The sequence below is a fragment of the Budorcas taxicolor genome, chromosome 9 (genome assembly GCF_023091745.1).
Source record: "Budorcas taxicolor isolate Tak-1 chromosome 9, Takin1.1, whole genome shotgun sequence".
In the NCBI taxonomy this organism is placed as follows: domain Eukaryota; kingdom Metazoa; phylum Chordata; class Mammalia; order Artiodactyla; family Bovidae; genus Budorcas; species Budorcas taxicolor.
In genome coordinates, this window is record NC_068918.1 from 44162726 (window position 1) to 44182931 (window position 20206).

The 20206-nt window shown below is 37.7% G+C and overlaps 1 protein-coding gene across 1 annotated transcript in view; it reads right to left on the reverse strand.

Annotated features, from left to right (window-relative positions):
• Positions 1–2975: 2975 nt before the first annotated feature.
• KLHL32 (kelch like family member 32) overlaps positions 2976–20206 on the reverse strand; it is a 179224-nt gene continuing 161993 nt past the window's right edge. Inside the window, exons 8-10 of the mRNA XM_052645838.1 lie at positions 15915–16107; positions 14158–14252; positions 2976–3137 (exon numbers count right to left, since the gene is read on the reverse strand). Of these exons, the coding sequence (XP_052501798.1) occupies positions 2976–3137; positions 14158–14252; positions 15915–16107 (450 nt within the window). The remainder of the gene's footprint in view (positions 3138–14157; positions 14253–15914; positions 16108–20206) is intronic.

Here is a 20206-nt window from a genome sequence, read left to right on the forward strand (position 1 = left end):
TGTCAGTCAAGTGGAGAGTATGTTAGTATAAATAACAGGCTCTGTTTGTGTAAAACGGTTGGGGAACTAGCAAAATAGTATATTGTATATTCTCTCACATATTTGATGTAAGATATGAGATTTATATTTTGATTCTGTGATAAACTATATTGGTAAGTTTACCAAAACCAGTATCAAATGATTAGAACTGACCAACTTCTGCTTATTGAAGTTTTTGATGTGAAGATAGTTACCCAGCTCATTGCACTTGTAAATTATGCTTTTAGAAAAATTCCGGGCATTTTTATTTTATACACACGTTTTAAGTTATTTGTGTACAAAGTAATGAGCTATAATAAAAATGTATGTATTCAACTTACACTGCACTTGTGATTATTCAACTTCCTCTTTATGACAGATTGACTCTTTGAAAACCAAAATAAAAACGAACCATGTTACCTAGAGGAATATTTTTAATCTTACTTAGAGATTCATATCTTTTCTGGCTTTTCCTCCTAGAGTAAGAACACTGCTAATATCTGTGTTACTGCTTTTTCTTTTTTAAAGTACAATCTTGAAATGTTATTTAAATTAAGTTTCATGGTTCTGTGGAAATTGAAATTAATAAAAACAAATACAATATGGTCTTTGAAGAGTAAAAATGGAAGATGTATTACTGTAGAGTAGTTCACTATAATAGAAAACATGTATTTGAATAGTTTCAATGGACTTTGGTTTTTATGACCAACCATTGTTCCCTAGAATTTTTCTTATTAGCTCTTATGATTGGTAATTTGAGGGACAGGATCGAATTATAAGTGATCTGGATTTTTTCTATGTGGGGAAGGGTTGCTGTACTTTGGATGCTATTCTTTGTTTATAATTATGTTTCTGAAAATTATGTAAAAATTTATATAAAAATTCTGACTTCAATTGTATAGTATTATTACTATTATTCAGTTATTACTGAGTAATACTATACAAGGAAAGGTTTGATAATATATACTGATTTGTTTTAAATGGTTAGAAGTTTTCACAGAAATTAGAAGAATCTCAGGCTGCCTTTCCATTTCAGTCAAGTTCACTTTTAGACCATTTCCCTTTTAATAATTGGGTAGAGAATCTGGGATTAAAAATAGATTGTTTTATAACGTAAAATTCCTGGAGGGAAGAAATCTGTGTGTCAAGTAGATGTTTGAGTAAATCTGAAATAACTGTTTAGGTCCTTGTTGAAAAGATTTCCGAAATGTTGGCAGTCCACTTTCCTGACACTGTAAGTAAGGCATTTTTTAAAATTTAGATGGTTTATACTTTATAAAGAGACTCCGTTTTCCTTGTAAATATCAATTATCAATTTTTAGAACTGTACAACTACTCCTCTAAGGTTTTTTGTCTAAACTTAAAATCTCTTCTTTTAAAATTGTACCACTCTTTTTCTTACCCTAGTCTTCCCTCCCCCCTTAATCTGAACAGCCAAAAATTATGTTTATTTTTAATATATTGATATTTAATAACATTTAAAATAACTATTTTAGGTATTATATAATATATAAAGTTAGTGATTTCTCTGTTTAGGATAAAAAATATTTTTATTCACTTCTGCTTACTAAAAGTGGCTACATGAACAAAATGACAGTTTCCTATAAGCCAAGGATTGCTGAATGCTTAAACTATACCAAGGAATAAAAGTGACATCTTCCTTTTAAGAAAGGTGACTTATTGTAACAAGATTAGAGAAAGGGGAAAAACTCACATTATAGTTGTGGAATTTATGTTCAAATACAATTATTGAGTTAATTTTTAAACTTTTTATAGACAAAGCAAATCCAAAAACTTAGCCTAAAAAAATTCTTATGCATTATTAAAAATGGTAGTAATATGTATTGGTGGTGGAGAAGAATCCCACAAGTGCTCAAGATTGACATAACCTTTAACAAAGTGGAAAAACTTATATTAGAACTACTGATTCTAGGTTCAAATTTATGTCAAAGCACTTTATGATACCAAAATTAGTCCAACTAATTTTTTTTCGAGCTTTAAAATGTCACTTTTCACTAAATAGTCTTAATTTGAGGCAAGGGTTTGTACAAGTTTAGGAATCTTTGGCTTTGGTAAACTCCCTGTTTTCTAATTAGTATGTCTCTTTCACATGCTTTTCAGAATCATCTCATAGTATGTCTTCCAAGTTCTATCCAGTAATTTTTGAACTTCAAAAATAATCTCCTGGTTCAATTACAAAGTTCTAAAGACAGTAAAATACCTTGTAATTTGAGTGATATTTTCGTTAGGCAAAGTACTTCAGAGTATTTGCCTAATCCTCACAACGTTCTTCTGAATTAATATGTAAATCAATAATTGCCCTCCTTAAAAAGTGAGAAAACTGAAGCACTGTAAAGTTAAGCCAAGGTCACAGAGCAACCAAGGTGAAAAATCTGGGTACTCCATCTGCTGTTCCAGTGTACTTCTGTTATTCATGTTACCTTGAATAAAATATGGCATTTAAAAATTTATGATGCCATAATGGTGAGTACTCTGCTTATACAGCAGTGTTGTATAATGTTGGATTTTTAACAGAAAAATTACAAACCCAGGGTTTAGTAAAGAGATTAAGTACTGATAATTTTTTGAAGATCACTGATGGCAGTACTTGTGAAATAAACTGCCTCACTAAGAGTGTAGTGTCCCGGACAGCACTGATTAGACAAGGTGTATAAAGAATGCGTTAAAGACCCATAGACCAGTCAGTCTGCCCTAAGCAAACACCACAGTAAAAGTGATACATACTATATATTGACACACACGGAGAAGAGTGACAGGCGTTTTCAATAATGTGTATTTTAGAAAACTTCATTTTTTGCTTATGTTTATCTGAATATAATAAGATCTAGAAAACAGAACAAGGAAGCATTGAGCACTGAGTATTTTCATGCCCAGTAGCCAAAAGTCAGGCTTTTTTTCCTCCTGTTCATGACGGTTATTAAGAAAGCACTGGCTTTTCAGACAGTGCCAATCCTGTGATGAGGCACTTGAAGAGTCTGAAGGTTAGGGCATGTGAAATACGGAGCGGGGAGGAAGCATGCTGCTATTCCATTGGAAGCAAAAGGGAGTCTAGGCCCATAGAATACTTCTTCTTTGCCTTCTCTACTTACATCCAGTACCTACAAAGGAAGGGAGAAATCTGTATGTTAAAGGTGGTGGTTCAAAATAAAGCTGTATACACATGAAAGAAAACTTGCAGTTAATTTCAATTATGCTGACATGACTATATCTTATATATTGCTATTTTTCTCACAGTGTTGCACCAGAAATATATATTTAATTCCTGTTAAATACTATTCTACATATTTATGTGTATGTACATAGATGTTTGTTTATAATAATTTAGCCTTCAGAACAAGTGTTGAGATGTAGGCAGCTTTATCATCCTTTAATAAAACTGCCTGAGACTGGTTAAGTAACTTGCCCAAACTAGTAAGTGTTGTTTGTATGCTGGCTTACAAATCCTCATCTGCAATGTGAAAACAACATTGACTTTGCAGCTTTGCTCTGAAAACTGGTGAGATCATCTCGCTCAGGGTCTGGCACAGAGAATATTATAGCTTCGTAGCAGGTTCAAGAAAATCAGTTGCTTCTGGAGACTTTTCCCCAGTTATTTCCTTGTTAAGCTGGAGTTTCATCTCTTTCCTTATATGGAAAAGAATCTTTGTTAGTCAGTGCCTGCTGTCACCTCACTGATTTCTGGTTTAATCTTAGTACTAGGAAGATTCTTTTATAAGACAAGCTGGCCATGTCATACTTGTCGAACCCATAAAACTAGCCCTCAATCATCTTATCCTCTCTTCATACGACCTTCCTCTAACTTCATTTAAAACTTTTCCTCCCTTGGGTTCTATGACCTTAAAAAAAAAAAAAAGTTTGTCATTCATATTGTCCTGGTGTCAGCCACTTTGGTCCACTTCTTCCAGCCACAGACCCTGTGGCGCTCTTCAGTGGTCTCGTCCACTCTTACACCCACATCTGTCACCTAAGTGGATAATTCTTAAGCTTTTAATGCAGTAATGCATTATTTTAGATGAAAGGGGAAAGGGGCCCTTGAGATTTGGGGATCCAAGCCCATAAAGACGGACATCAGTAAGGCCTAGAATAAAAGATCAAACTTACAGCTTTTTTTCCCCAAATGGACATTTAGCTGTCGATCCCATTTACTGAACAATATGCCCTGTCACTACTAATTTTAGATGGCTCCAATACATGCTACATACAGATATTTGTTTTCTTTTGTTAATTTATGTATCTTCCTACTAGTAGCACATTTACAGTTACTTTGGGTAAGGGCATGTCTCTCTCATTCATTTTCAAGCATTTCTTGGTTATTCTTATATTCTTTCCTGGAGAAACTTCAAGATCAATTTGACAAGTAGTATTCCCCCACCTTGTGAATTTGACTAGCTGTGTGACTTACTCAAGGTCACATAGCTAGTAAGTGGTAGAGCCAGTTTTTTGGCTCAGAGTTGTAACCCAAGAGAGAATAAGGATTTCATGCTATTTTGTGACATCCCCACCCCGACTGAATACATTTTTAGGACACAAAAGCTGAAGTCACCATCCAGAGAACTTTCGCCTGATTTCCTGGACCAAGAGAGACTGCGTATGGTAAGTGTATGTGTGCTTGCTCAGGCAGGTCCAACTCTGCAACCCCATGGACTGTAACCCCACCAGGCTCCTCTGTCCATGGGATTCACCAGGCAAGAATACTGGAGCGGGTTGCCATTTCCTACTCCAGGGGATCTTCCCAACCCAAGAACTGAATGCATATCTTGCGTCCCTGGTATTGGCAGGCAGATTCTTCATCACTACGCCACCTGGGAAGCCACTAAGCAGATGTAATTTATTTAATCTGTAAGACAGGGAAAACGAAGGGTTGGTGGTTTTTCTCCAAAACACTCCCTTGAAAGCTGGCAGAGAGAAGGCATTGGGGAGAAGGAGGTGCCAACTTGGCAGCATATCCTCCAGCCAAAAAGTAGTAATCATAAGTGAAAAGCAGTGGAGGTGATCTGACAGCACAGATCATCACTTAGGCAGCTGCTCCTTTATGCTTGTCATCCACAGGATACCAGACTAGAGTCAAGCTCTGTGCCAGCTGCTTGCTTACACACCCACTGAATAAACAAGAGCACCTGACTCCTCAGGACTTAACATTTTCCATGAGTAAGTATTACTAACAAGTCCAAAGCTCAGTCTTTATTAATTAAGAGCATCTCAGCTTTACTTTTGTTTCAGTTGTCCTCATAATGGGTTAAACACTTTGTGGTAAGTCACATAGCAGGAAAGAAGATAAAAAAGTATGGTTTCTCAACATTTGACATGCTTCATCCCTGTGTGGCTGAATCCTACAAATGATAGTTAAATAAACATTAATGAGAGTCCAGAAGGGTCAGTCTAATAGACAGGTTATTGGCTGGTATTTTCAAGATGGGAAAAAAAAAGACGAGTCCTTCTGGATGTTAACAGACCAGTCTGTGAACTATTTAAGTGTGAATTTCACTAATCTTAGCCAGCCATGCCTTCAGAATCCAAGAATTCTACATATTTGTGACATAAAAAACTTAAACTTCTGATATTTTTAACATCTAAACTATTTTCTCCACTCTTTCCTATACTTTTTTCCTTCACAGATCATATCTCAATTTATTCAACATTTTGGAGCTTAAAATTTTCTTTGTTTTTTTTTGTTTTTAATTTTTATTTCACATTGGAATATAGTTGGTTAACAATGTTGATAGTTTTAGGTATATGACAAAGTGATTCAGTTACACATATATCTATCCTTTTTGAAGTTCTTTTCCCATTTAGGTTGTTACAGAGTATTGAGCCATGTACCCTGTGATTTACAGTAGCTCCATGCTGGTTATCGGTTTTAAACATAGTAGTATGTACATGTCAATCTCAAACTCCCAGTCTATCCCTCCCCCTTGATTCTCCCCCCATAGTTATCATAAATGTGTTCTCTAAATCTGTGAGTCTGTTTCTGTTTTGTAAATAAGTTCATTGTATCATTTTATTTAGATTTTGCGTATGAATGGTATCATGATAATTTGACTTTCTCTAACTTCACTTATGATAATCTCCAGGTCCATCCATGTTGTTACAAATGGCATTATTTCATTCTTTTTAATGGCTGGGTAATATTCCATTGTATGTATGTACCACACCTTCTTTATCCATTCCTCTGTTGATAGACATTTTAGGTTAATTTCATGTCTTGGCTATTGCAACAGTTTTGCAATGAAAATTAAGGTGCACATATCCTTTGAAACATGGTTTTCTCCAGATACATGCCCAGGAGTTGGATTGCTGAATCATGTGGTAGCTCTATTTTTAGCGTTTTAAGGAACCTCCATACTGTTCTCCATCGTGGTTGTACCAATTTACATTCCCAACAGTGTACGAGGGTTTCTGTTCCTCCACACTCTCCAACATTTACTTTTTGTAGACTTTTTGATGATGGCCATTCTGACTGGTGTGAGGTGAAACTGTAGTTTTGATTTGCATTTCTCTAATTTTTAACGATGTTGAGTGTCTTCTCATGTGTCTCGTGGTCATCTGTGACCATCTGTGACAGATGACACAGATTTAGGTCTTCTCATTTTTTGTTTGGATTTTTCTGATATTTTTCTGACACATGAGATGTCTATAAATTTTGGAAATCCCTTGTCAGATGCACCATTTGCAAATATTTTTTCCCATTCTGTGGGTTGTCTTTTGCTGATTTTCTTTATAGTTATTTTCTTTATATTTTCTTTGCTGTCTAAAAGCTTTTGAGTTTAAGTCCCATCTGTTTATTTTTGTTTTTATTTCCATTATTCTAGGAGACAGATCAAAAAAGATATTGCTGCAATTTATATCAAAGAGTGTTCTGCCTATGTTTTCCTGTAGGAGTTGTACAGTATTGGGTCTTGTATTTACGTCTTTAATCCATTTTATTTTTGTGTATTGTGTTAAAAACTGTAATTTAATTTTTCCCATCACTTTTTATTGAAGAAACTGTGTTTTCTCCATTGTATATATAGTCTTGCTTCCTTTCTTGTAGATTAATTGGTGTGTAATTGACCATGGGGCTTTCTGTCCTGTTCTTTTGACTTAAATTTCTGTTTTCCTGCCAGTACCATACTGTTTGATGACTGTAGCTTTGTAGTACTGTCCGAAGGTCAGGGAACCTCTTTCCTCCAACTCTGCATTTCTTTCTCAAGATTGATTTGGCTATTTGGGGTCTTTCGTGCTTCCATATAAATTTAAAAAAAAATTTTGTTCCAGTTCTGTGAAAAATACTGTTGGTAATTTGATAGGGAAGGCATTCAATCTGTAGATTGTCTTGGGTATTATTGGTCATTTTATTAATAACTATATTGATTTCTTCCAATTCAAAGATACTGTATATCTTCTGTTTGTATCGTCTTTAATTTATCAGCATGTAACAGTTTTCAGAGTCCTGGTCTTTTGCTTCCTTAGATTTATTCCTAAGTATCTTATTCTTTTTGATGCAATGGGATTATTTTAATTTTTCTTTCTGATCTTTCATTGTTAGTGTATAGAAATACAACAGATTTCCTTGCATTTATTTTGTATCTTGCAATTTTACCAAATTCATTAGCAAGCTTTAGTAGTTTTCTGGTAGCATCTTTAGGATTTTCTATATACAGTATCATGTCATCTGCAAACAGTGACAGTTTCACTCCCCCTTTGCCAATTTGGATTCCCTTTACTTCTCTTTGGATTGCCATGGCTGTAACTTCTACAGCTACGTTTAATAAAGTGGTATGAGTAGACCTCCTTGTCTTTTTCCTGATCTTAGAGGAAATGCTTTCAGCTTTTCACTGTTGATTATGATGTTAGCTGTAGGTCTGTCACATATGGCCTTTAATTATTTTAGGTTGACTCCCTCTGTGCCTACTTTCTGGAGTTTTTTAATTGTAAATGGGTGTTGAATTTTATCAGAAGCTTTCCCTGCATCTATTGAGATGATCATATGGGTTTTATTCTTCAGTTTGTAGGTGTGGTATATCACAGACTGATCTGCAGATATCAAAAAATCTTTGCATCCCTGAAATAAACCCCATTTAATCTTGGTGTATGAGCCCTTTAATGTATTGTTGCTAATATTTTGTTGAGGGTTTTTCCATCTATGTTCACATCAGTGATATTGGCCTGTAATTGTTTGGTTTTTTTGGTGCATTTCCAGTATCTCGCATTTGTGCTCTGCTCACACTTGCTGATTTTGATACCACATTTGTGTGCAGATGATTTCCTACCTTCACTGTATGTTTGTCTTTACCAGTGAGCTTTCCCATTCGTAATTTTGTTTCTAGTTATGGCCTTTTTTTTCCACCTGGAGAAGTTCCTTTAGTATTTGTTGCAAAGCCAGTCTGGTGGTGCTGAATTCTCTTAGCTTCTGCTTGTCTGTAAAGCTTTTGGTTTCTTGTCAAATCTCCAAGAGAGCCTTGCTGAGTAGGTTGTAGGTTCTTCCCTTTCATCAGTTTAAATGTACTGTGCCACACTCCCTTCTTACCTACAGAGAAATCCGTTGATAACCTTATGGGAGTTTCCTTGTACATTATTTTTTCCCTTATTGCTTTTAGCATTTTTTCTTTGCCTTTAATTTCTGTCAGTTTATTACTGTCTCAGCATGTTCCTCCTCGAATTTAACCTTCCTGGGACTCTGTGCTTCCCGGACTTGAGTAACTGTTTCCTTCCTCATGTTAGGGAAGTTTTTAGCTATTTTCTCTTCAAAGATTTCCTCAGGTCCTTTCTCTCTCTCTCTTCTTCTGGGACCCCTATAATGCAAATGTTAGTGCATTTACTATTGTTCAGAGGCCTCTTAGACCATCCTTATTTCTTTTCATTCTTTATTCTGTTCCGCAGCAGTGATTTACACCATTCTGACTTCACAGCCACACATCCCCAACTCCCATGCAGGAGAGCCACCAATATTAGCAGGTAAGTCTGGCCTAGTCTCATACAAGGACAATGACTCTCTTTCCTGAGTTCTGGTAAACACAAGACTCTGTGAGTGCCCTCCATGAAGGGAATTTGTTTCCCCCAGTCCTGTGAAATTCCTGTAACTAAACTACACTGGCCTTCAAAGCCAGATTCTCTGGGGGCTCGCCCTGTTGCCAGACCCCCGGGCTGGCAGCCTGATGTGGGGCTCAGAACTTTTACTCCTGTGGGAGAACTTCTGTGATATAATTAGTTTTTGGTTTGTGGGTTGCCCACCCAGCATGTATGGGATTGAACTTTATCACAATTGACCCCTCCCACCGTCTTGTGGATGTAGGGTATCTTTTTGGTAGCTTCCAGCGTTTGCCAGTGGTTGTTCAGCAGTTAGTTGTGATTTTGGTATTTCCATAGAAGAGGTCAGCTTTTGTCCTCTACTCCACCGTCTTGTCTTGTCTCCTGTGATTTTCAACCTGATGGTATGTACTCAGGAATTTCTACTCTCTAGTCAATATCTTCCCATAAATACTATTTCAGTCTCTCATTATCTTACTTCTCTGCTGGATATTCTTCCAGAAAGTAGTAAGGAAATGGCTTGAACATGTAGGTAGTCTCTTCAACCATCAACATATTTACTGTCAATGAACCAGAGTAAATAGTTCTGTAGTTGAACAGCCTAAGCTACTCCATCTTATAAAAGAGCTCCATTTTGCAAAGGTACCGGGCAAACAGACTTAGACTTTGGATAGTGCCTAAACTTGCTCCACTGTGCACGAGCCAATCAGCCCTTAGGTTAAACCTCCTAACTTTAAGTTCAAGAATTTGTGATTTACCTTGGAAGTAATGATTTACCTTTGTGATTTACCTTGGAAGTAATGAGTTACATTTGTGATTTACCTTGGAAGTAATGATTTACCGTGGAAGTAAAAAAAAACAATCAGAAATCCACACACAACCCTATAGAAGAGGGTAACCAATCAGTAGTCCTTCAGCCTGAACACCCCCTTTGTTACCCTTTCACCTGAATATTCCCTATATAAGCAGTGTAACCCAAAACTCGGGGCTCCTCTCCTTAGCCCCTGCGTCGGTAACGGTGGGAGCCCCAGCTCGAACTTCGTAATAAAAACGCTCTTGCTTTTGCATTGGATACCGGCTCCCTGGTGGTCATTGGGAGATTTCGCGACTTGGGCGTAACATAGTCACCCCCAAAAATAAATACTTGAGACTGTACAGCCATGGTTAAGAATGAATGATAATGTAACCCATAATCAGCTGTCAGTAGCTAAAATCGAAGATATGTGATGAGTCTGTTATCCATGAAGACTTAACATTCCAAGCCTCTCTTTAAATGACAATTCATATGCTTATATGAACTTATTATCTACAAACAATAAAGGCTCTTAAAAGCCTTTAAGTTTATCTGTGCTTTGTGGGACTAACATGCTAGCCAAGGAAATAAACACAGCTTTTGCAAATGATTGATTGATGTGGTACTTCAAAGTGACTGGGAATACAGAACTACCCATATGCTTATTTTTTTAAAAAAACAGATACATTAGGATCTTTTATTGTCCAGTCTCAGAGATGAAATTTATTCCATTAACACAAGCTTTAATTAAAACTTATTTGATTAAAATGTATGAATTGCCTCTTTCAGAATCGTCTTAATCCTGAGGCTACTCTAGAATATCCTCAGTGGCTTATGATATACACATGTACTCCTTCATCTTTTTGAAAACAGATTTGTTTGGGAACAGTCAGATGTAATGAGTTAATTAGTGTACATGATTAGTATGTACTGTACTTTGTCCCTTGTGCACTGTAGGTGGGGAAGGCATGTAAATTGGTGTAGCTTTGTTCTTGTTCAGTTGCTAAGTGGTATCTGACTCTTTGCAACCCCATGGACTTTAGCACACAAGGCTTCCCAGTCGTTCACTATCTCCCGGAGTTTGTTCAAACTCATGTCCATTTAGTTGGTGATTCTATCTAACCATCTCCTACCACCTCCTCCTCCTTTTGCTTTCAATCTTTCCCAGCATCAGGGTCTTTTCCAATGAGTTGGTTCTTCATATCAGGTGGCCAAAGTATTGGATCTTCAGCATCAGTCTTTTCAATGAATATTCAGGGTTGATTTCCTTTAGGATTGAGTGCTTTGATCTCCTTGCTGTCCAAGAGACTCTCAAGAGTCTTCTCTGGCACCACAGTTTGAAAGCATCAATTCTCTGGCACTCCGCCTTCTTTATGGCACAACTCTCAAATCTATACATGACTACTAGAAAAACCATACCTTTGACTAGGGGGGTCACTATTGGCAAAGTGATGTCTCTGCTTTTTGATATGCTGTCTAGGTTGGTCATAGTTTTTCTTCCAAGGAGCAAACGTCTTTTAATTTCATGGCTGCAGTTTCCGTCAGCAGTGGTTTCAGAGCCCAAGAAAATAAAGTCTGTCACTGTTTCCATTATTTCCCCATCTATTCCCCATGAAGTGATGGGACCGGATGCCATGATTTTTGTTTTTTGAATGTTGAGTTTCAAGCCAGCTTTTTCACTCTCCTCTTTCACCCTCATCAAGAGGCTCTTCAGTTCCTCTTCACTTTCTGCCATTAGAGTGGTATCATATGCATATCTGAGGTTGTTGATACTTCTCCCAACAATCTTGATTCCAGCTTGTGATTCATCCAGCCTGGCATTTCTCATGATATACTCTGCGTATAAGCTAAATAAGCAGGGTGACAATATATAGCCCTGATATACTCCTTTGCCACTTTGGAACCAGTCCTTTGTTGCATGTCCGGTTCTAACTGTTGCTTCTTGGCCTGCACACAGGTTTCTCAGAAGACAGGGAAGGTGGTCTGGTAGGTATTCCCATTCTTGAAGAATTTTCCAGTTTGTTGTGATCCACACATTCTAAGGCTTTAGCATATTCAGTGAAACAGATGTCTTTCTGGAATTCCCTTGCTTTCTCTATGATCCAGCGAATGTTGGCAATTTGATTTCTGGTTCCTCTGCCTTTTCTAAACCCAGCTTGTACATCTGGAAATTCTCAGTTCACATACTGCTGAAGCCTAGCTTGAAGGATTTTGAACATAACCATACTAGCTAGCATATGAAATGAGCACAACTGTCTGGTAGTTTAAACATTTTAGGGACTGCCCTTCTTTGGAATTGGAATGAAAACTGACAGATTTGCTGACATTAAGTGTAGCACTTTACCAGCATCATCTTCTAGGATTTAAATAGCTTGGCTGGAATTCCATCACCTTCATCCACTAGCTTTGTAATGCTTTCCAGTAATCATGCAGCTACTATTGGAAAAAAGTATGACGTTTCCACAAAAAGTTAAAAATACCTTATGATATAGTAACTCCACTTCTGGGTATTTATGCAAAGAAAACAAAATCAGTAGCATGAAGAGACATCTGTACCATGTTCACTACAGCATTATATATAATAGCCAGGACATGGAAATAATCTAAGTGTCCACTTATGGATGAATGGATAAAGAAGATGTGAGACAGATATCTATCTATCTATCTACACACACACACAAACATATATATATATATATATATATATATATAGAAGGAGACATTAAAATAGGAAGTCGTTCTTTTGCAACAACATATATGCACCTTGAGGGCATCATTAGTCTAGGTAATGGGTTGGCCAAAAAGGTTGTTCAGGTTTTTCTGTACCGTCTTATGGAAAAACCCAAGCGAGCTTTCTGCTCACTCCAAAAAGAAAAATATGTCAGAAAGAGACAAAACTCTATGATCTCACTTACATGTGGAATAAAAAAAAAATTGAACTCACGGAAAGCAAAGACAGATTGGTGGTTGCAAGAGGCAAGCAGTGGGGAGTGACAGAAATGGGTGAGGCAGCCAAAAGATACCTCAAAAAAGTGATAAGAATAAGTTCAGGAATACAATGTCCTGAATGTTGACTATACTATATTGCATATTTGAAGCTTGCTAAGGAAGTAAATCTTAAAAGTTCTCGTAAGAAAAAAGTACAAATGTGCAACTATGTGAGGTAATGGATGTTCAATTTACTGTGGTGATTACTTAGCAATGTATAGGTATATAAAATTATGTCATATACCTTAAACTAACACACTACATTCCCTCTGTTAGATCAGAAACTACATCCATCAGGACAAGCCTGTTAAATATTCATTTCTATGCTACCTTTGCTGACTTAAAACTACTTATCTATATCAACAGTAGAAATAAGTTAAAATCCCCAGACAAATCTTGGGCAAGACAGATCAAGAATGGAAGGAAAGGAAAAAAAAAAGCAATATTATGAATGTAACGTAGAATATAACCAACTCAATATCTATATACTAACATTTTTGAAAACTCAGAAAACATGGGAAAGTTTCTTGAAAAAAAGATACATACCTTATGAGATGTGAAGAAGAAATTAAAAGCTCAAATAGTCCTGCAACTATTAAAGACATTGAAGCATCTGTTTAAAATCTTCCCACAAAGATGAGGTTAGATATTATGAATAGTTATAATGATATATTTTTCTGGAGATCAGGGAAAGGTCAGGGCTAATACATGTCAATATGTTATCAGAGAACTCAAAGTAGAAAAACAGCTCTGGTAAGAATTGTAAAAAAAAAAAACATAAATAACACCATCTTGACTATATATATCAACAGCCATTGCTGTTCTGAACACCCCAGCTAGCAGCTTGCCCAGTCTGGGCTGCTCACATGTTCATGTGCCAAGGATACTCTGGGAGCAGAGGTTCCCCGTTCAGACCAATCACAAAACACTACTACTCACTTCTGCTAGGAAAGAACACCATTATAGGGGGCATTTGTTAAATGAACGAATTGGAATATACACAAAATAAGTTTTGCTGATGTGAAAGTACTGTTACCAAGATTTCAACAGGTTTTGGTTTATAAAAAAGGGAAAGGCATTCCACTTCCCCCACTTCCTGTATATATTATATATACTGTTAAAGCTCATTCCCATCTTTATTTTCAACAGGACTCAATCATTAGATATCATTTTTAGGATGCAGAATGAAGTTTAGTGATTGAACTAGCTGCACAGAGGAGCTCAATCTTCTTTCTACGTGTAAATATTCTCTTTCTTCAATTCAGTACTGCAAAAAAATAACCTCATTGAACCACTTGAATGAACTTCAAAAGCGGACTTCAACCACTCACCTGGATACAAGCCAGAGGCTCATTTGTCCAAATCGAATATCCACCAACTAAGTATATTCTCTCATTATGGACAGCAACTCCAGATTCATTTTGGCCTAAAGTAAAGAGAATTGAATAAAAGAGGAAAAATAAATCTATTTCCTTGCATGTCTTAATTAACCCTTTTGCCACTGAGGGCTAGTTTTCCCCTGTGGCACAGGTGTATACTCCACGGGATTTTTGCCTCAACTAATCCCTGCCTCCCAGGTCTCAGAGGGAAGAATTAACCACTCTCAGAGAATGAATCTGTGTTGGGTCAGAACCGAGTTATAACACTTAATAGCCAGTCAAATTAGTAAAGACAGCATTAAAGACAGCAATAATAAGCCGTATAGAAGAGTTTCATACCATGTTGTATGCCATTAATTAATACTAATGGAAATAAAGTATATTTTAGGAATGCAAAACACCTCTTGTTCTACTGAATACAAATACTTTTAAGGCAAGTGCTTACATCTGTAACAGCTGCAACCCCAAGAAGCAAATAAAACAGAGCCATGCCCCTAGCGTGCCCCAAATGAAGACAAATGACAGAAAAAGACTGATAGTTACTACCTTCCTTTTCCTTTACATACTCAACAGTTTTAAGACTATATTAAAGTTCCTGAGCTGAGACCAGCCTGGGTAGTCCCTAGATATAGACACGCCAAAATGATGAAAGGTTCCTCTTCCATTAAAAAAAAAAAAAGAATAACTCACTACTATATATTCTTCCCTGGAGGCCATCAGAGAGTGAGACAGTCTCTTCTTATTGATGGGCTAACACAGAATTGACTCTGGTAATAAATAAGCTGGATCCTACAGCAGACAGAATCACAGATCAAGGGACCAAGGGGCTAAGGTACCACTACAGGAACTTAGAGTTAAGTGCTTGTAGGTGGGCTTCAGATCATTTTTCAGAAAAACAGGAGCTCAGTATAAAGCATCTAAACTTCTCCCAACAGTTATGTCCCCAAGGTGGCCTCCTTAGCAGTGGCTGTGAGTTACTGAGCGCCCACTCAGCATACTAAAATGCCTTCAGGCCATAGTCCTGCCCACCATTTGAGTCTGTGATCGTAATAATGGAAGGGAAGGGATCTTAATAATGCAAGCCAAGAAGGGAGGAAGTTTTCAACTTCATAAAGAAACGTCAGGGCTAGGCTGTTTGCTGCTTTCTTTTCATTTGCTTTGGGATGAGGATGGTCCCTACCTAGTGCTGCTCATGGTGATGGCTGGATAGGTCTGTGTGGTCAGAAGTGCTGCTAAACCTCTACGCATAGAACATCTCCAGCATTTTCTCTTTAGGAAAATACAGGCAAAAAACAATATCTGACAGTGATAAACAGTGAAGACCATTCTCCTGAACTCATAAGAAATAAGACTAAAAATGAGAAGAGAAAAATTAATTGCTCCTATAGAGTCATTAACTCTTTCAGCACCTGATCCCTCCTACTTCTACCAGTGTTTCTACATGAATATTGATTGACAATATGGACTTGACATGCCTCTCTCGACAATGTGAGAACACACACAAAGGTAAACACAGGCCCTGAGAAACTGGATGCTCAGCCAATGGACTGAGTCAGAGATAAACAATGTTCACCTTTTGTAATAAAACCAAGTTGTTCTACTATCATGCATTTAATATTCACAGCTGCCCTCAAGATGTCTAAGAAAAAAAGTTTGTCAACTTCCTGAATCTCTTCTTTCTCTTGATTTACTTAATCAAAGGTACTTGCCAGTCAACAGGTTAAAACTGCAGCGCGTCCACTGGTCAGTGTCTATGTTGTAGGAATCTATATGCCGCACAAGGATCCGGTCATTATTGTAATCCAGGTCATTGCCTCCAAGAACATAAAGCTTCCTTTGAACAGCAGCCATGGAATGGTAGACCCGCCTCTGCAGCATAGGGCTACGGCTTATCCACTTATTCTGAAAAAAAAAAAAATAAAGAAATGCAGGTGAACTGTTAACTGGAGATGTCCATGGCAGAAAAAGCAGTGCCTCATTAGTAGTTGTTGGTGGACCACATTCTATTTAAATATTGTTTACTTAGTTTGAAAGGAATGGGTGTCTTACCTGAGAACAAGTGCAGAAGATCCCACATGTTCTAACTCTGTTTTGCAACTTACATAATGCATTTCCTCTTGTTTGGGTTGCATTTTATAGGGCATTTTGCATTTGTAAGAGGAGCATATGAGAATTTAGAAGTTTTCATGATAGTTATCTCCCAGTTGAGAGAACATTCTCCTACAAATGACTTAGGAGTGCACATGTATAGGTATTTGTGTACAGTAGTATAATGATAACAGGCTCTGGATCCAGGATACTGAGTTTATCATTTCTGTGTGAGCTTGGCAATTTACTTAACCTGTCTGTGCCTGTTTCCTCCTCTGTAAAACGGAGATAACAGTACCCAACTGACAAGCCTGTTGTGAAGATTGCCAGTTGCAAGCCAGTTGCGCTATTTCATATCCTAAAAGATGATGCTGTGAAAGTGCTGCACTCAATATGCCAGCAAATTTGGAAAACTCAGCAGTGGCCACAGGACTGGAAAAGATCAGTTTTCATTCCAATCCCAAAGAAAGGCAATGCCAAAGAATGCTCAAACTACCACACAATTGCACTCATTTCACACGCTAGTAAAGTAATGCTCAAAATTCTCCAAGCCAGGCTTCAACAGTATGTGAACCGTGAACTTCCAGATGTTCAAGCTGGGTTTAGAAAGGGCAGAGGAACCAGAGATCAAATTGCCAACATCTGTTGGATTATCAAAAAAGCAAGAGAGTTTCAGAAAAACATCTATTTCTGCTTTATTCATTACACCAAAGCCTTTGACTGTGCGGATCACCACAAACTGTGGAAAATTCTTAAAGAGATGGGAATACCAGACCACCTGTCCTGCCTCTTGAGAAATTTGTATGCAGGTCAGGAAGCAACAGTTAGAACTGGACATGGAACAACAGACTGGTTCCAAATAGGAAAAGGAGTATGTCAAGGCTGTATGTTGTCACCTTGCTTATTTAACTTCTATGCAGAGTACATCATGAGAAACATGGCTGGATGAAGCACAAGCTGGAATCAAGATTGCTGGGAGAAATATCAATAACTTCAGATATGCAGATGACACCACCCTTAGGGCAGAAGGTGAAGAGGAACTAAAATGCCTCTTGATAAAAGTGAAAGAAGAAAATGAAAAAGTTGGCTTAAAACTCAACATTCAGAAAACGAAGATCATGGCATCTGGCCCCGTCACTTCATGGCAAATAGATGGGGAAACAGTGGAAACAGTGTCAGACTTTATCTTTTTGGGCTCCAAAATCACTGCAGATGGTGACTGCAGCCATGAAAATAAAAGATGCTTGCTCCTTGGAAGAAAAGTTATGATCAACCTAAACAGCATATTAAAAAGCAGAGACATCACTTTGTCAACAAAGGTCCATCTAGTCAAGGTTATGGTCTTTCCAGTGGTCATGTATGGAGGTGAGAGTTGGACTATAAAGAAAGCTGAGCACCGAAGAATTGATGCTTTTGAACTGTGGTGTTGGAGAAGACTCTTGAGAGTCCCTTGGACTGCAAGGAGATCCAACTGTCCATCCTAAAGGAAATCAGTTCTGAATACTCATTGGAATGACTGATGTTGAAGCTCAAATGCTAATACTTTGGCTACCTGATGCGAAGAACTGACTCTTGAAAAGACCCTGATGCTGGGAAAGATTGAAGGCGGAAGGAAAGGGGATGACAGAGGATGAGATGGTTGGATGGCATCACTGACTCAATGGACATGAGTTTGAGTAAACTCCGGGAGTTGGTGATGGACAGGGAGGCCTGGCATGCTGCAGTCCATGGGGTCGCAAAGAGTCATACACGACTGAGTGACTGAACTGATCTGAACTAGGAAACTTACTGTGAGGAAATCACTGACTCACAGGGGACCCTACATAAGCTAATGTGAGGGCAGCATTGCTGTTCTTTCCAGGATGAACCTCCTGAGGTCAATGGAAGAGCAAAGTTTTGATTCAGCAACAAACCCCTCACAGCCTTTAATATATTTACACTCACATCTTCACCAAATTGGGAAAAGTTATTTCCAGGCATATTGTTATTTGTTCTTCTGTTACAGAAGACCAAATTTTCTGTGATAACTTTAGGAAATGGTGAAACCTCTAATGTTTGGTTCTAGATCACTCTCAGGATTAAGAAAGGTATTCTCAACTCCTCTCAAATAAGGTTATTTAAAATTATAAAATAGATGAAAATCAAATATGACATTAATTTAAATCTCAAGTAATGGACAGGTAAATAAGCCTAACCATTTTCTTTTTATATAAACACTAAACATACAGGAAGAACACAGATAATTTATTTCTGCCAAGAAAAATTTGGGTTTCAACCAGAAAAATCGTGATGTTTTGAATACATACAATTTCACCAGTTCACAGAGGTGTAAAGGAAGAATTAAAAAAAGAGTTTTGTATAAATATTGGTCCATTCACTAATGGCATACTGACTGGCTCATTTCTAATTTCTAATACACTCATAAGAAAAAAGAAAGTGGTTTGTCCAAGTGTTTAAGGCTTGCATTCATCTGGTCCCCCAGTTTTAAACATGTCATAATAAGAATCTCCTTCCAATGAATTGTATCTTTAATAAAACAGTTAAACCTTTCTTTTAGATATTCTAAGAAATACGTTTAATACATTACACAAGAGTAGATTTAACTCAAGACACTGATGGTGCTTTCTGTAGGTGCTTTCTATGAGGCAACGCATCACAGTATGAGGGCTCAGTGTTTGCACTCACAGTCCAGTCCCCTGCCACAGGACTATGGATGCCATCTGGTTTGCAAAGCCTGCCTGCATCCCCTGATTATATCTTTAGCTTCCTTCACTGCCGTGCCTGCCAGGTGAGCCGCCAACCGCTGCAAAGGCAAAGAAACAGAGAGGCCTGGTGGGGTCATTCCTAATAAGCTAGTGTGTGAATACTAATCAGTGCTGAGGAAGCAGAGGTCACCCTGGCCTGCCTATTGGCAGGTAGCAATGTGCTCTGTGGCAGATGGCAGGCATTACTGACTCTCCACAAAGGCCTAGAAGAGAAATAAGCACCAGGGCTGAATGATAGAGTTATTGAGATTCTGAGCAAGATGCAAGCAGATGTGATGTTTGCCAGTACCCACTGTAAACAATATGCCAGCAGAATTTTTAAAAAGAGCATGTGTGTACAAACATGAAACAGAATTCATTTGAGAAATGTTAACACCTTCTTCCTCTTTAACCACATGTGCACCAAACTCAAGCAACTGTAATTAATGATCCCTCTTGAGACACTCAGCCCAGGAACACATGGTCTCCAAAATCAACAGCTTATAATGACATCAGGAAACACACTTGCAAAGATAGAAATACTTTTGTTACACTCAGAATCAAGGAATTGTAAAAATTAAAAGATACAAAATAGACTGAGGTCACTCTGAACTTATATTTGATGGCTAGTCCTGACCCAGGCTGTCAAAGCTAACCTGTTTCCATGTTCCATTACCTTCAGCTGATGAAGATTTGACTTCCATATCATTTTGGAATATTGTCATAACCAGGAAAAATACTTATATTACCAAAATCACAGAAACGGCAAAATTCAGCAAACGTGCCACAGTTACAGATACTTTGGTAGAAGGAAAAGAAAATAAAAATAGTTCTTTTGTGGGGAAAGAAAAGTCATGAAATGTGCATGAGAAGTGGGCAGAAGAGACAGGCACCATCCCAATGTGCCCAGTCCAGGCCCAGCTCTTAGATGAAAAACACTCCACCTCTTCAGATACTTCTCCGTCACACTTATCCTTCACAATGCCCTGGGATATGCTGGCTACACGGGGTTAAACAAAAGTTACTCTTTATTTGGGAATAACAAAACCATAAGCATGCTCCCCTCCTAGAATGACAAGCCTTCTCAAAGGCTGCAGCAACAGGACAATGCAAATCCTTTCTTAGGATATCTCAAAGACGAACAGCCACTTGAGATAAATGGAAATAAG